At 42.4% G+C, this 16,229-nt stretch overlaps 1 protein-coding gene across 9 annotated transcripts in view; it reads left to right on the forward strand.

The window, feature by feature from the left end:
- Positions 1-7,562, forward strand: part of r3hdm2 (R3H domain containing 2) — a 417,793-nt gene extending 410,231 nt beyond the window's left edge. For 8 of the 9 annotated variants that reach the window (XM_087985519.1, XM_087985518.1, XM_087985523.1 and 5 more), the window contains 2 exons: positions 841-925; positions 6,867-7,562. In XM_087985519.1, the coding sequence (XP_087841645.1) occupies positions 841-925; positions 6,867-7,207 (426 nt within the window). In that variant the 3' untranslated portion in view covers positions 7,208-7,562. The remainder of the gene's footprint in view (positions 1-840; positions 926-6,866) is intronic. The other variant, XM_087985520.1, reaches the window with a different exon arrangement.
- Positions 7,563-16,229: the final 8,667 nt, after the last annotated feature.

The raw sequence follows: 16,229 nt of genomic DNA on the forward strand, positions 1-16,229 counted from the left end.
AGAAGTTTCTTAATGTTGATGTTCATACAAGGAACATCAAAAATTATATACCACAAACAAGAAAGAAAGCAGATGGTATGTTGAGCTTTATTGCAAGGGGACAGGAGAATAAGGGCAAATTAGTCTTGCTACAGTTGTAGAAGGATTTGGTGAGACCACACTTGCAATTGTATGCACAGTTTTGGTCTCCATATTTAAGAAAGAAAATACTTGCTTTGGATACAGTACAGAGAAGATTCACTCAATTGGATGATTTCCTCTGATGAGAGGTTGAGTAAATTGGGTCATTATTCTCTAGAGTTCAGAAGAAATGAGAGGTGATCTCACTGAAACATGCTAGATTCAGGAAGACCTTTTATACGGAAGATTCTAAGTGAATGTTTCATCTCGTGAGGGAATCTTGAAATAGGAAGCACAGTTTCAGAGTAAAGGGGTCTCCCGCTTATGATAGAGATAAGGAGCAATTTCTCCTTTGAGAAGGTTGTTTATCTGCAAACGCAGTGAAGGCTGATCAACATCAGCTATGTTGAAGGCAGCTTTTTGATCTGCAAGGGAGTCAAAGGTTATTCGGAAGGCAGGGAGGGATAAAGTTAAAAATCTCACAATACGAGGTTATAGTCCAACAGATTTATTTGGAGGTACAAGCTTTTGGAGTGCTGCACCTTCATCAGGGAGGGGACAGGCAGTGGAGTGGAAGTAAAGCCACAAATCAGATCAGCCATGACCTTTCTGATTGGTCTACTCCTGCTCCTTATTTTTTAGAGATCTTATCTTCTTCCATTTGAAAGCTGCTACTGATCTTTACTATAGTATAACTCTGTGGTTTATTTTATTTGAAAGGGTCCATGCAGTACAAAACACACTAAACGAGGAAAGAAGCCAACCCTGAAATCAGCGTCTACCGACCTTGGCACAGGTGATGTTGGTTAGTATCTGAACCATTGCAGAAAGTATGTAAATGGGTTAGTTTTCTGGTGAAGGTTTTCCAGGCTGAAAATGTGACTATTAAAAGCTGAATCACTGTTCATGTTGTAGTGCCTACTGATCATTTGTGGTCCTTATTTGAATAATAGATTTGAATTATCCAGTAATTTCAGTTAAACAATGTAAATGAAACAGCAAAGTAGCAACATTTTGAAAAGAGGTATTAAATATTTTGGTAGGAGTTGACATTTAATGACCTTAGCAAAATCTAGAGACCTGTCCCCTGCTATCTGGCTCTGAACCCTAACAGTAATTGTTTCCCCACATATCTCAACATTGAAGTTGTTGACTCTACTAATTTTCTCTGTCTTAACTTTATTCCTCATTGTCTCCCTGTACTGTTCATTCTTAACCCTTTCACGATTAAGTTTACTTGTTAAACTTGTTCACCCACTTGCATAATCAACCTAATTCACTCTGCAATCAACTGTATCCACTTGCTGTACTACTTTCCCTATGTCAGTGTTGTCTCAAATTTAACAAACGTACCTTTACTTTCTGCAACAAGGTCATTTATTTATGTTAAAAATCACACAGCACCAGGTTATAGTCCGACAGGTTTATTCAGAAGCACTAGCTTTCGAAGCGTTGCTCCTTCCTCGGGTCTGAATAAACCTGTTGGGCTATAACTTGGTGTGATGTTTAACTTTGTCCACCCCAGTCCAGCACCAGCACCTCTGCATCATTTATGTAGATGAGTAACAGAAATGTGAGAATGGTGGTACTCCAACATCTGTATGACACTACACCTTTCCTTGACCCACTCGTGCTTAGATTTTTGAATTTGTATTATTTTAGCAGTAACCTATTTAAAGTAATGGCTTAATAAAGCAAATGTGGCTCAGACATTGTCAAAGGTTTGCTGAAAATCCAAATCTATGTCCATTTTTAATTTATTTCTACCCTTTTGAAGATGTTATAAAAGCTTTGACACAGCAAATCAATCCGTGCTCATTCTTTCTTGTACAGATACTTTTCTGTGCTAAAGGTTAGGCTGGTTTCCATTACAGTACTCATTAATGATAGCTAATGAATCAGTTACCTGAGTCAAGTTTATCCCTTTTTTTTCCAGAAGGTACTATGCTTTCTGCAAACCATCATGGGAGCATTTCCGGTACAGGTACCCAGTATTTTTTCCTTAGCTCGAGCAAGCACCCAATAAATTTCACATTCGCCTCCATCTGTGCACTGTAATGTATAATTTGAAGGCTGGATGGGGTGGCTATAGGGGAAAGTTATGTAAGATTCATCTCACTTCTTATTCCTAATCTGTGTGTATTTGTGTTGCGTTATTATTGTCTGTCACTTTAACAATCAGTAACCTCACTCTTTTGCTAACTCACTAAAATCTGGTTAAATTGGCTCCTTTTAAAACATATTTTGGGACATATCCTCAAAGGAGGGAACCTTTTTAAAGTAGTCTTGTTGTAACCAACCTAGGGGGCAGGTGAATAAAGAAAGGGAGTCAGTTCATCCCTCCTCAGTTGGTACTGAACAATTTGGAGTATCTGTCTGGAACAATAATAATTTGGGCACCCTAACTTGGGGTGTGGTCATAACACTTGGAAATATGTCACCATTCCTTCAGTGTCACTGGGTTCAACTCCCAGACAGCCCTCACTAGCCGCACTGTGGATGTCCCTCCACCTCAAGGAGTGCGGCGATTCAAGAATGCAGCTTCTCGAGGACATTGAGCAATGGGGAACAAATGCTGGCCCAGGCAGCAACATTCACATCCCACGAAAGAACAAAAAAACTTTCAGCGAAAACATGCCATTAAATTGGAAAAGGAGGCATTGGAAGCAGAATGAGAGAAATAAACATTAAAATAAATTTACGGTGAATATGTGTTGATTTAAATTGTGTGCAGCCTGTGTGCGGACTGTGGGCTTGTTGCACAACTGTGCTGCTTATTCAGAGTGTTGCTAGTGAGTGCTCCAAACCAAGATATGGGGAGCTTTACACAGAAAACTCTTGTGTTCCTCAAGCCACTGAATTGCCTCATAATACCTAAGGGGTACTCAACTGATCTCATGTTATTTCTGCAAATGACTCCCAGATTGAATGACCCTTTTGTTTTTGGCTCTGCTCACAGAAATGACTTTTATAAATTTGTATTTGTGTAAATGTCTTTAATGGAAAATGGTTGTACAAGGTATCCCGGTTCAGTTCATTTCTGCATGGCACTGCCAACAGCTGAGCCAAAAGTGCTGTCCCTGCCTCATTGTGGCAAATGGTGTTATATGCACTGAAGTGTTATAAACTGTCAAGGCCAACTCTACAATCTTCATTCCACATTTTCCACACATTCCACAACAAAGTGGATCCAAACGAGTTTCTGAAGAAGTTATACCAGACTTGAAATGTTAGTTGCATTTCTCTCTCCACAAGTGCTGCCTCATCTACTGACTTTGCCCAGCATTCCCTGCTTTTGTAACAAAAGAGGATTGTGTAACTTCATAGGTTTTGTGATCTACTCCTTTCATCTGATGAAGATTTCTAAACCTTACATTATTGTTTCAGTTGAGTTCATGTTTGCTATATCATCAGTATCTCTGCAGGAGTTGGTATCTGTGGATCTTCAGCGAATAGTCTGGTGCACTATATACAGGGTAGGAAGGAAGTCCTAGTTCCTCTGGGCTATTTACTGAAGTTTATAATACAGCGTGGAAAATATCTGTGCAGTGATGTTCAACAAAGTTATTCAGTTTCTCCAGAATACCTCCAGAATTTCCCAGTTAATTTTAAACTTCTGTTGAAGCCATATTGCGGTTATTTTTTGTTCTGACTGTGATTGTGTTTGTTTATGAATATCCTATTCATGCAACCCATCCACCACTTTAGACATTCACTCCCTCCCTCACCGACACTCAGTAGCAGCAGTGTGTACCATCTCCAAGATGCACTGCAGCAATTCACCAAAGATTCTTAGGCAACCTCTTCTAAACCCATGACCATTACCATCTAGAAGGGTAAGGGCAGCAGATACATGGGAAGACCACCCTGCAGGTTTCCCTCCAAGCCACTTATCATCCTGATTTGGAAATATGTCGCTGTCCCTTCACTGTCACTGGGTCAAGATCCTGGAATTCCCTATCTAAGAGTATTGTGCATCTACCTACAGTATGTGGAATGCAGCGGTTCAAGAAAGCAGCTCACGACCACCTTCTCAAGAGGCAACGAATGTTGATCTTGTTATCAGCTCTCGTACCCTAATTTTTTTTGAAAACCTATTTGGAAATTGGAACACTATTAGCATTCACTCGTTAACAGCTGCCAGCATCCACTCTGTGTCTTCTGAGGTAATGTACATTCAGGTTCTTTCCATGGAAGTCTGTTCTGTTTTGGCTTACAGACTCTCAGCTACAGCTCTGTTGTAGACAATTAGGAGAAAGTGAGGATTGCAGACGCTGGAAATCAGAGTCAAAACGTGTGGTGCTGGAAAAGCACAGCCAGTCAGGCAGCATCAGAGGAGCAGGAGCGTATGCTGGAAATGTTGATTCTCCTGCTCCTCAGATGCTGCCTGACCAGCTGTGCTTTTCCAGCACCACACTTTTTGACTCTTGTTGTAGACAATATCTATTTGATTTTGGATTCTGGAGTTTGATAGTCCTTGAGACATTATTAAAGTTCCAGCTCAAGTTATTTCCATGTTTTATTAACAACATTTGGAAATAGTACCATTTTCACTGTGTTCATAAAGTACCAAGTTACTCTGCCTTTTGTACAGTGCAGCTTCAGAAGGCTGCACAGTTGTGTTTCCCATGGTGGAAAGACACTAGACAAATTGGTTTTGTCAGAGTGGCTAGCTCAGTGAATTGGTTATGTCTTAATGCTACCATAAGCTTGTGGATGAGGCTCAGGCACGGTCAAAGGCCATTTCCATGGCCTTATTCTGGGCACCTTTTTCATGTTACCGTTGATGGTATTTGTTACGTTGTCACGTTAATATTAATCCTTATATCTTTACTAAATATTCCTTTTCACAGTTGAGTGCTGCATACAACAATGGAGCTGAATTTGCTGGTAAAATAAAGGCAGGTTAACGTGTAAACAACACCACAAGTTGGGGCAAGGAAGTCTTCTTGCCAAATTCCCGAATCCTTCTCTATCATTCCTCGGTTTCATTCTCAATCCTGGAAATTAATTGGTCCAGGAGGTAGACTGCTGTTCCTGTCATTTCCCCAGTGATCTCTCTCTGTTACTGGTTCTTAATTCTAGTAATTTGCAGCACAAAAAGAGTAAAAGGAAAATCAACTGTGGGAAAATGTCCCACTCCAGCACATTCCTTGGAAGATTTATCTTGGCAGTTGTTCTGACACCTCTGAAAAGACTTTTCCCATTCTGAATTGACAATACTTTGGTGTGTTCTTGTGTGTGTGGAAGACTCTCGTTTTATCTGTTCAATCTAGAATCCTCGGAGTTTACTAAGCTTTGTGTACATGCCTGTCTGTCTGCTCCTTCCATCTACTTCTGCTGCCATTTCATTGAAGAGAATTGAAGTGCATATATAGAATGAGGACTTGTACAGATTTGAGATTTGCTCACTAAAGTTTTGTAGCTCCAGCAATCGGAAAGCAACAGTCAATGCTTAACTTGACATTGGTCAGATAACATTTGCATTTCTTTTCGGAGACGGTGCAATATCTAGATAAATGACCATATGAAAGGTCAGTAACCTACCATTCATAGCTATTCTAATGCAAGTTCCTCCCAATTGTAACCAAATCGCTGGCTGATTTGGCATTTGCTGATCTACGTTGCCTTGTGAATTGTAAAGTGTGCTGCTGTTAGCTGGTCTGTTTTGGTGAAGAGGGAGACCTGAAAATATGCAGTACCAACAAGTGATTGTTCATATGTACTTGAAGCTGTATGGTGTTATCAGGCATAACCCCTGATGAGAATCAATCTTCTCATCTGTTTAGTGTGTTAGTATTTGTTTGTCAGACATTAAGAATGAAAAGATGTTCACATTGGTATACAAATAAACGCTCCTGGAAATTAGACAAAAATTTAGCAGCAAATTATACATTCATGCGCATGTCTTCTGTGCTCATTCCAGCAATGCAGTGGAACATCAGTCTGCCAGGTATGTTTTGTTCAGCGTTTTTGTCAATATTTATGCTGCTAGTTATGTTGTAAGATAGGTATTGAGCAGCAGGGACAGCTAATTTGCAATGGTTTCACACTGTCCAACTAAAGTTTGCATGCACAAACATGGGATTGATTTTCAAATGTTGACTTGTCATGCAAAAGGGATGTCAGGTGACAGTGTGCACTGGGGCTTTCATTGCTCCTCTAGAGAGGGGAGACTCGACAGCCCATAACAGAAAGCTGAGCGATAGAATAGTTGTTCTTTTTGAAGTTGTGTTATCAGCCGATTAAGTTATTCAGAGTGTAGTATGCCACTTACCATGATTAAAGGAAGGTACATCTATTCCTATTGCTCAGCCCAAATGGTTTGCAGCCACTCTGGAGCTGTGCAACATTCAGGCTGGTTTGACCAATCTTAACTGTGCTTCATGTTTTAAATGAGTTTCTGCTCTTCAGCGATTTGTGGTATTTGTATAACAAGAATAATTTTTATTTGTATTTTCAGCTTGCACCATGACAATTTAGGTTCTCAAATTCTCATGAATAGGACTACATCGATGAATGATTTTATACAGAACTTCATTATGGCAGTTTCATTCTCGATCTATCTTGTGTGAATAGGGCGAGCTGTTTTAAATTGGAGTCCAGCTGTATTACAATAAAGCTGAGCAGGATTCACAATGAATCATCTGTGAACTTAACTTCTGTTTGACACACTGGTGGGTAGTGACTGACTGAAATGGATGTCTCTTGGAACTACTTAGCATGTTTTCCTTTCTTTGTTTCAGTTGTCGGGCGAATTTTGGAGGTAACAGATCTTCCTGAAGGAATCACTCGCACTGAAGCAGACAAACTTTTCAGTCAACTTTCAATGTCTGGTGCCAAAATCCAGTGGCTGAAAGACTCTCAGCAACGCAGCAGTGGCTCTGGGGACTGTAACAGAGCGACCGAGAACTCAAAGAATGCCAGTGATCTAGCTGCACTTTATACTATAGTTGCCGTGTTCCCCTCAACCATGGCAGCTCAAAATGCAACTATCAGACTGAATAATTCAACAAACAGGTTTAAACTGCGAACAGCCAAGAGGAGCTATGATCTTCGCATTCTAGAAAGAGCCAGTTCCCAGTAGCCAATGGATATCTGAAAAGCCTTTTTTCTTCTCTCCTTTTGAATGACTGTATTGGCTTTGTTTTAAGTCAGCATTGTTCCTGTAGTGTATTGTTTTGTCCAAATATCACTTTAGACATAATTAAGGAAAGTTAGTGATCAGTTGGAAAAAAAAAGTTTGTTTTTCCCTCCCAAACTCCTGTTTTACACAGCCACACAACCCATGTGTATTCTTTCTGTTATAATTGTGCAAACGTATTCGAAGCTTATTTAAGTGACTCAAGCAGTTGACTGTGTATAGTCACGACAAATTTTATTTAACCTGTTTTTTTGATTTTAAATATAAAAGTTTGTCTGCCAGTCCAGACTCTCAATATCTTCTTTGTTTTAAATTGTATTTTATTTGCAAGGTGACACTGCTTGGCCCGACAGAAGAGGAATCTGACGTTTTGGAAACTATCTAAAGGAAATAAGATGCAGCAATTTGCACTCAGGTCATCACCTTTAGTATAAAAAAAACACAGCAAGGCATTCCATGGTGGACATGGGTAGGGAGAGAAATGACCAAAAATTGGTTGAGAAGATGACTTGGTGTCGGGGGAGTTTAGGCAAAGAGTTTCAGGAAGTCAAGCCAAGGTTCTCCCAGCAGTAGCTTAGATTCGATTCCCTACAGTGTGGAAACAGGCCCTTCGGCCCAACCAGTCCACACCCACCCAGACCCATTTCTCTCTGATTAATGCACCTAACTCTACAGGCAATTTAGCATGACCAATTCACCTTGACCTGCACATCTTTGGACTGTGGGAGGAAACCAGAGCACCCGGAGGAAACCTACGCAGACCCAGGGAGAATGTGCAAACTCCACACAGACAGTCACCCAAGGCTAGAATCGAACCCGGGTCCCTGGCGCTGTGAGGCAACAGTGCTAACCACTGAGCCACCGTGCCGCCCCAATCGAACCCGGGTCCCTGGCGCTGTGAGGCAACAGTGCTAACCACTGAGCCACCATGCGTGGGACAAAGGAAGAGAGCACTGCATACAAAAGACAGGGACAGACTCAGAGGTCCAGTGAGTGTACGAGAGTACTCAAGGCTGGATGGGTTGCAGACATAAAAGCTAGAGCAAAGCTGTGAAAGAATTTGAAAGATGAGATTAAATTAAGGCATGAGAGCAAGATTCCAATGTAGGCTATGAAGGATTAAATGATGGGCAGGAGGAATTTGCTGTAAGATATGGATCATGTGATTTTGGCCAGTTTTGGATGGTGGAGGATAGCTGAGGTTGGGGTGTAAGTAGATTAGCACCCCTGATAGGGGATAGGATCTGGGATTTGATTTCAATACAGATTTGAATAGGATGACCACATCTTGCAAGTCCAGCAGCACGTGATTGGAGTGTATGTCAGGAATCAAAGCCTTGGCTTAGATCTTGCTATATTCAGTTCATGGAAGTTGTTAATTATCCATGAGAGGACAGCACAAGACCTGATGGTCCCAGTGGTGGTTGTGGTATTGAAAGGACAGGTGAGGAGGAAGAGCTGGAGTTGTAGCATGTTCAGGACTTGCTCCCCACCCTTCCTGCAGATGATGAGACGAAGAGGCAGCTTTGTGGTGAGGAAGGGACAGATGATGGATCGTTGATTTGAAGAGAGAATGGCCCAGCAAGCAGAAAGAGAAACTATTACTAATGATTATTTTTAGACAGGGTTGGGAACTTGCTTCAGCAGTAAATATGCTGTGGTGTGGTGAGGAGGGATAATGCACCACCTTAAACACTCACTCCCTCCACCACAGGCATACAGTGGCAGCAGTTATACCATCTGCAAGATATACTGCAGTAACTCACCAAATCTCCTTTAACAATACTTTCTAAACTTGTGACTTTACCACTCAAAAAGGGCAAGGGTGCCACGTGCATGGAAACACCATCACCTGAAGTTTCCCTCCAAATCATGCACCATTCTGACTTGGAAATCTATTGCCTTTTCTTTATTGTTGCTACTTTAACCCCCACCCACTCACCCCCAACCCCAAGACTGCAGCGGCTCAAGAAGGCAGCTCACCACAACCTTCTCAAGGGTAACAAGGGACGGGCAATAAGGTTGGCTCCGCCAGTGATGCCCATGTCCCAAGAGTGAATGTTCAAGAGTCATGATCACAGGATGGTATTCAGGACTTCAATTAGAGGCTATCTTCGTGTAGCAATAAGAAGGGTTGATGTCCAATAGGGTCAATTCACCACGGTAGCTTCATTTGCAGCGTAAGACCAACGCAGGTGATATATCATTCTTACAGAAAGTGGGACATTAATATGACGTATTGACTGCATTCATGCAACGTGCGCCCCTGAATGAAACGTTTGCCTCCAGTCCCAAGCAGGTTTACCTGGTAAATATCAGTGGCTCTGCTGACAATCCAATTTGTACCTGAAGTTGACACGGCATTTATAAACAAATGTTCGCATTGCATTTCCTGTTGAAAAGTGGAAGTAGGTGTTCAAATGCATCGGCACTGCCATGATCAGATTCCTCTCATTGTCAGGAGTTGAGCAGACCTGCCAACTCTCCTGTATTTACCTGGAATCTCCACTCATCTGAAGATCACCACCTTGCACCTATGGAAGGCCCAATTATCCACAATGCAAAGTGGCATCTGCAATAATAATTGTGTTATCTAGATGTAACACAAATGAGATATGAGGATTCTGTTTACTTGAAGATTTCTGGTGTCTTTCTTCACAGCTAAACTGATACATACAGTAGAGTCATGTCCAGGTACAGCCTCTTCCTCAGGTGTTGCAGTGCAGAGAGCCTCTGGTACTTGACTGATTTGCATGTTGAACTCTTAAAAAGAAATCACTCCAAACATGATGACACTCCCTTTGTTTTCCAGAGCTAACTCGTGTATGATATAAATGAAAACATATAATCATTGAGTAATAGCAACATTAGTTACTCACAGATGGGGATTGTAACATTTAACAAGTATCGATCATTTCAGCAGTTTGACACCTCTTCCAGCTCTTGAAGAAAAGCAAAATACCACAGATGCTGAAAATGTGAAGCATAGAATTCTGGGGAAACTCAGTATCTATTTCCACAAATACTGCCAGACCTGCTGAGTTTCTCCAGTGTTCTGTGGTAACCTTCTGGAAAGGTGAATTTCACCCTTGGCTGTTCTTGGCCTGCAGACATGTCATCAGTACCGGTGACTGTCGTCCTGACAATCCATCACACTGTCATCATCTGGGTGTGTTCTTTCATGTTTGGTGCACACAATTGACATTACAGTCAGTTCTTCTAGAACATGTGTTTCTTCAATGCGAATTGGCTTTAACGCGATCAAAGAATTTAGACTGTTATTTGTAGAATGAGAACTTACTAATATTGGCTATAACGCGATTCCAGTCCCATTTGTTTAAGTGGCATTGCTGTTGCCCAATTTTCTTATAACGCAAAATTGCACGAGAACAGGACTATCGCGTTATATCAGAATTGACTGTGAGCACTTCCCTCAACTGGCATCTGTTTCCTCCTGAGCATTGCTGCATTAGGTGTTGTGATTTCATAAGAGCAGGACTTGCTGAGCACACTGGGACCCTCTGCTTGGAAGCAGATTCCCCTGTAATGTGTGAGACCCTGCCATTTTGTCCTCGGCGTATTTGGGGTAGTTACTCAACTGTATGCACCACCTTCATTACCTCCCTTGTTTGTCGAGACAGATGACCTGCATCTCGGAGAATTAGGATGGTGTTCTCTTGGCAAGATCATTCTCATTTGAACTTCCAAACATGATCTCTGCTGGCAATATGGACTTAATGGTGTGAACCATTTGTTTGGAGAGACCATTTGTGGTGAGAGTGACAGAGGTGTCTCTCTCCACTTGGTACACGTTCCTGAGAGCCCTTTGTCGGAAATGATTCCATCAGGTGCACCAAACAGATTGAGCGCCATATTCAATGTGTCTGCCGTGGACATGCTTGAAATGTTCTTTCGCTGTCTGACGACTGGAAAATGGAGAAGCAATCCGCAACTGAGATGAAATTGTCTACTTTCACTGTAAATAGGTGGGTGGCAACTTTGGAGCAAGGGACTCACAAAAATCTCATATTGGGTGGTTCTCGTATGTTGCTGTGGCTGGTGAGTCTACCATGTCCTCAGTAACATTTATACATCGCAGGTCCTTGCTAACGTTTCATCTAATCCCTGGCCACTAGACCATAACATGTGGCAGTCATCATGCCCATATGCCCTTGGTACAGCTGTGATAGGATGTCCTGACAGAGGACTTTAGGAACAAGCATTTGTTTTTCTTTGAAGGTGGGTAACTGCCAAGATACTGACCTCTGTAAGACCAAGTGTATCAGGCACCTCTTTTATCATCTCAAGTCCACTTTCAAAAATCACTTTTCCACCGTGCCTCCTGGTGTGGGGCATTAGCTGTTTCGGATTGAATATGGTCACATTCACTGCCCAAAATGTAGTAAATCGATTTTTTGAGCACATCTTCCACCTCAGTATCCAATGCTGTCAACTTGTAGATCCCAGTGGAACATCTGCATCCTTATTCAGGATTAGCCACTGCTCAATGTATCTTGAGGCGCCCAGTTTTGTACCAGGGTTTCAGCAGACATCTGAGCCATATCCCTGTACTTTAAAAGTTGCTGTGGCCTTGGTGGAGTGTGTGACAGTGGCTTGTAGCACATCGTTTCCAACGGTTTGAGGGTTTGGAAGGTGCTGTCTGAGGATCTTTGATGAATGTCTGCAGTGTGTCTTGTAGATGGTACACACTGCTGCTACTGAGGATGGTGGTGGAGGGAGTGGATGTTTGTGGATGTGGGGCCAATCAAGCGGCTGCTTTGGTTCATGCCACATACATAAGCATTAAACAACTCGGCATAGAGATTGCTCCCTTTTGGGTCACAGCTACAGTTTCAGTACTGTTTGCTGCATCCAATGCTTGCAGAGACTGTTGACCCACTGCAATGACTTTGTATTATCAATGACTTGGATTTCTCATTTCCCCCGGGGGGAGGGAAGGCAGGGTGTTTTTGGAATGCTTTCAACAGGGGTTGGAGCAATCGCTAATTCTGTTCTCCACTCGGACAACTCACCTTCTGAAAAGATGTGTTTATTTCCCTTGTTACAACGTCTATGAACTTAGCAATCAGGGGTAGGTCACACAGCCCATCGAACGTATTCTGCCATTCAAGATGATCATGGCTGATCTGGTTATTCCACATTCCACCAACTCCCAATATTCCTTGTTTTAAGACAAATCTTTGTTCTGCCTTAAAGATATTCAAGGTGTCTGCTTCCACCACCTTTTCAGGAAGAAAAGTCCAAAGACTCACCAGCCTCAGAGGGAGTCTGTTTTAAACGGGAGAGCCCTTGTTCTAGATTCTCCAACAAAGGGAAACATCCTTTCCACACACAGCCTGTCATAACCCCCTCAGGAGTTTGTGTGCCTCCGTAAAGTTGGCACATACTCTCCTCACCTCCAGGGGATACAAGCTGAATCTGCCTTCCCTCAGAGCACAAACCACCCCATTCCAGTATTAATCTGGTCAACCTTCTCTGAACTCTTCCAATGCATTTACCTTATTTAAATAAGGAGACCAATACTGTACACAGTATTCCAGATGTGATCTCATCAGTGCCCTGTGTAATTGAAGCATAACCTCCCTTCGCAATAAATGGTAACACTCTATTCACTGTCCTAACTATTTGCTGTCCTAACCGTCTGTGATCTATGCACTAGGGCACTCAGTTCCCTCTGTATCTCAGAGCCCTGTAACCTATCACTGTTTAGATTTTTTTTTTATTCTTTCTGCTAAAATGGACAATTTTGCATTGTTTCCCCACATTATACTCTTATTTGCCAGGTCTTTGCCCACTCTCATATTCTGTTGATTTCTTTCTGTAGCCTCCTTATGGAGCTTTCACAAATCACTTTCCTACTTTTTGTGTTGTCTGCAAATCTAGCTCCCATACCATCAATCCCTTCATCCAAGTTATGGATAGAAATTGTAAACAGTTGAGGTCCCAGCACTGACCCCTTTGGTACGTTGCTCATTCCAATTTGCCAACCTGAAAAGTACCCACTTATTCCAACTCCCTGTTTCTTGTTAGCCAGCAAATCTTCTCTCCATGCCAATGAGCTGCCCATGATACCATCAGTGTTTATTTTATTCCAATAATATTGGATATGGCACTTTATCAAATGCTTTCTGGATATCTAAATCCAGTACATCCACCTGGTTCCCTTTATCCACAATATCATACTCCCTCAAAGATTGGTCCCAATAGGATTGCCTCTTTCCCCAATCCATCTTAACTCTGCCTGATTACCTTGCATTTATCTTAATATTCTGCTATATTGTCTTAAATAAAAGCTTGTAACATTTTCCATCTGACAGACGTTAACAGATCTACTGATTCCCTGTATTTTAGTTTGGCCTGTAGGACATCAATCCTGAGTGATTGATTCTAAAACTGATTCTTCTATTCAGCTGAACTCTAGCACCTCCCATTATCTTTGTGGGATAACTTCTTGGTCTCTTCAGATAAGCCTGAGATATTGACTCTGTGTAACTGCTCTCTACCGACTGCTGTGGGCATTTTCACAACTTGCCTAAGCTGTTCTGTAACCTCTTAGTGTACGAAGCAAAACAGCACTGTTACATGAAAAAAGGATGAACTCAGATAGGAGACCCATGGCTTTCTAGTTCATGCTGGGGGATTTTGCATCCATCTTTTGTGCTTTCATCACCTTATTTGGTGTTGCTTTTCTGTATTTTTGGCTTGAACTTCATTTTAGGGTTTGTTTTGTTGGTTCCACACTTTACCCTTGAATGCAGCCTGCTTGTTTGCTTATTTCAATTTAGGTCTGCTTTCTCCAGACATAGCCTGTCCTTTATGCATTAAAGTGCAGAGAGCCTCTGGTCATGTTATGACATCTGGGTACTTGCCGAGAGTGTGATGCTGGAAAAGCACAGCCGGTCAGGCAGCATCTGAGGACCAGGAGAATCCACGTTTCGGGCATAAGCTCTTCATCAGGAATGGGTACTTGGCTTACTTGCATGTTTGACTCTTAAAAGAACAGAGAGTCAGAGCGACATGCAGCACAGAAACAGACCCTTCAGCCCAACTTGTCCATGCTGACTAATCTAGTCCCATTTGCCAGCACTTGGCCCATATCCCTCCAAACCCTTCCTATTCATATACTCATCCAGATGCCTTTTAAATGCAGTAATTGTACCAGCCTCCACCACTTCCTCTGGCAGCTTATTTCATACACGTACCACCCTCTGTGTGAAAAAGTTGCCCCTTAGGTCCCTCACTCCAAAACTGATGCCAGAGTGAGAGAAACTCTCAATCTGCACATGGGCAAGACCCACCTTTCAAAATTCCAGGTGAAACTTTGCATTCAGAAGCTGATTTTCAACAATTATGAATGAACCATTGGGGCTTATATTGTCCCATTCATATCCTTATTGAACTGTACAAGGCCAGAGTACAACACATAGGACATGCATTGCTGCATGATCTCACTCAGCAGTAGGTGGTAAAATAACAGCACTACAGTTAGGCTGTTTCTTTCTTCTTTCCCCCACACTGCCCCCGAACAGTGGTAGTGCTTATTCTTCCCTGCATGTGTGTGCAGGTGTCGGACATAGTGAAGAACAGCAAGTGTGTAAATCTTTCTTTATATTCCACCACCAGGAAGAAAGGAAACACCTTAGTAATCAGTGACAAGCAGTGCCCTTCTCAACAAAGGGAGTTTAGGCTTATTTTTTTTTTTGTGCTTTCTCCTGATTATATATTTAGTTTAGGCTTATAAACTACTCAGCCCATTTGCTGAACATTAAACAAGTTAAATGAGCCTGAAATGTGTATTTGCAGTAACTACAGCTTAGCACACTCAGAGTCAGAAGTTGCACTGGTTCTTCTGTAACAACATGGAACCACCCCTTTCTTTGTGGGATGTGAGCACTTGAGTTAAGCAGCTGTCTTGACCACTTAAGAGGGCAATTAAGAGTCAACCACCGTTGCTTTGGGTCTGGAGTCACATGTAAGTCAAACTGGATAAGGATGGCAGTTTCCTTCCCTGTAGGACACTACAGAACCAGATGGGTTAGCAGCAACTGATGACACTTGGCTTGGTCACCATCACCGAAAGACTTTATGAATTGAAATTAAATTTCCCCAGCTGCCGCAGTGGGATTTGAACCCATGACCCCACAACGGTATCAATGTGACCAATACGCCACCAATACAACTACATCAGTAGCATACTACTGATGTAGTTGTATTCTAACATGGAAGCATAGCAAAAAGGAGCAGGAGTGAGCCCTGCCATTCGATGTGACCATGACTGATCATCCAACTCAGTCCCCTACTCCTGCTTCTTCCCCATACCCTTTGATCCCTTTAGCCTTAAGGACTATATCAAACTCCTTGGAAACATTCAATGTTTTGGTGTGAACTGCTTTCCGTGGCAGAGACTTCCACAGGCTCTCCCCACTCTCTGGGTGAAGACATTTGTCCTCAGCTCAGTCCGAAATGGCCTGACACCGTGACCCCCCTAGTTCTGGACTCCCTGGTCATCAGGAACATCCTCCTTACCCGGATGCTCTTGTCTCTGCTGACTGGGTGGAATACAGCTGCAACACTTAACATTTTCAAAGCTATTTTTCATGAACACATTCGGGTAGTCCACGAGTTTTCAAAGAGTTCCAATCTTCATGAAACCAAGGGAAAGTTCTCTGTTGTAATGTACTGTTAGACCTCATGACCCTTTTTTACAACTCCCTCCGTTCTCACGGGTGGTGGGACTGTGTCAACTCACCGTGTCCCTGTGGGGTGCAGCCTCAGACATTCAACAGCAAGTGGCCAGAACCCGAGCCTAATGTCCATTCAGTAAAGCAGCTTATAATCCCAACTCCTGTACTTCATCCAGCCATTGAGCTGTTGGCGAGATTCTGTGCTGCAGTGTGTACAAAGTGGCGCAACCCATTGGGGAAACTCTGAGAATTTGCTGGCC

Source organism: Chiloscyllium plagiosum, unplaced genomic scaffold, assembly GCF_037043375.1.
Source record: "Chiloscyllium plagiosum isolate Xiang-an unplaced genomic scaffold, Cpla_swu_hap1 HiC_scaffold_53X, whole genome shotgun sequence".
Lineage (NCBI taxonomy): Eukaryota > Metazoa > Chordata > Chondrichthyes > Orectolobiformes > Hemiscylliidae > Chiloscyllium > Chiloscyllium plagiosum.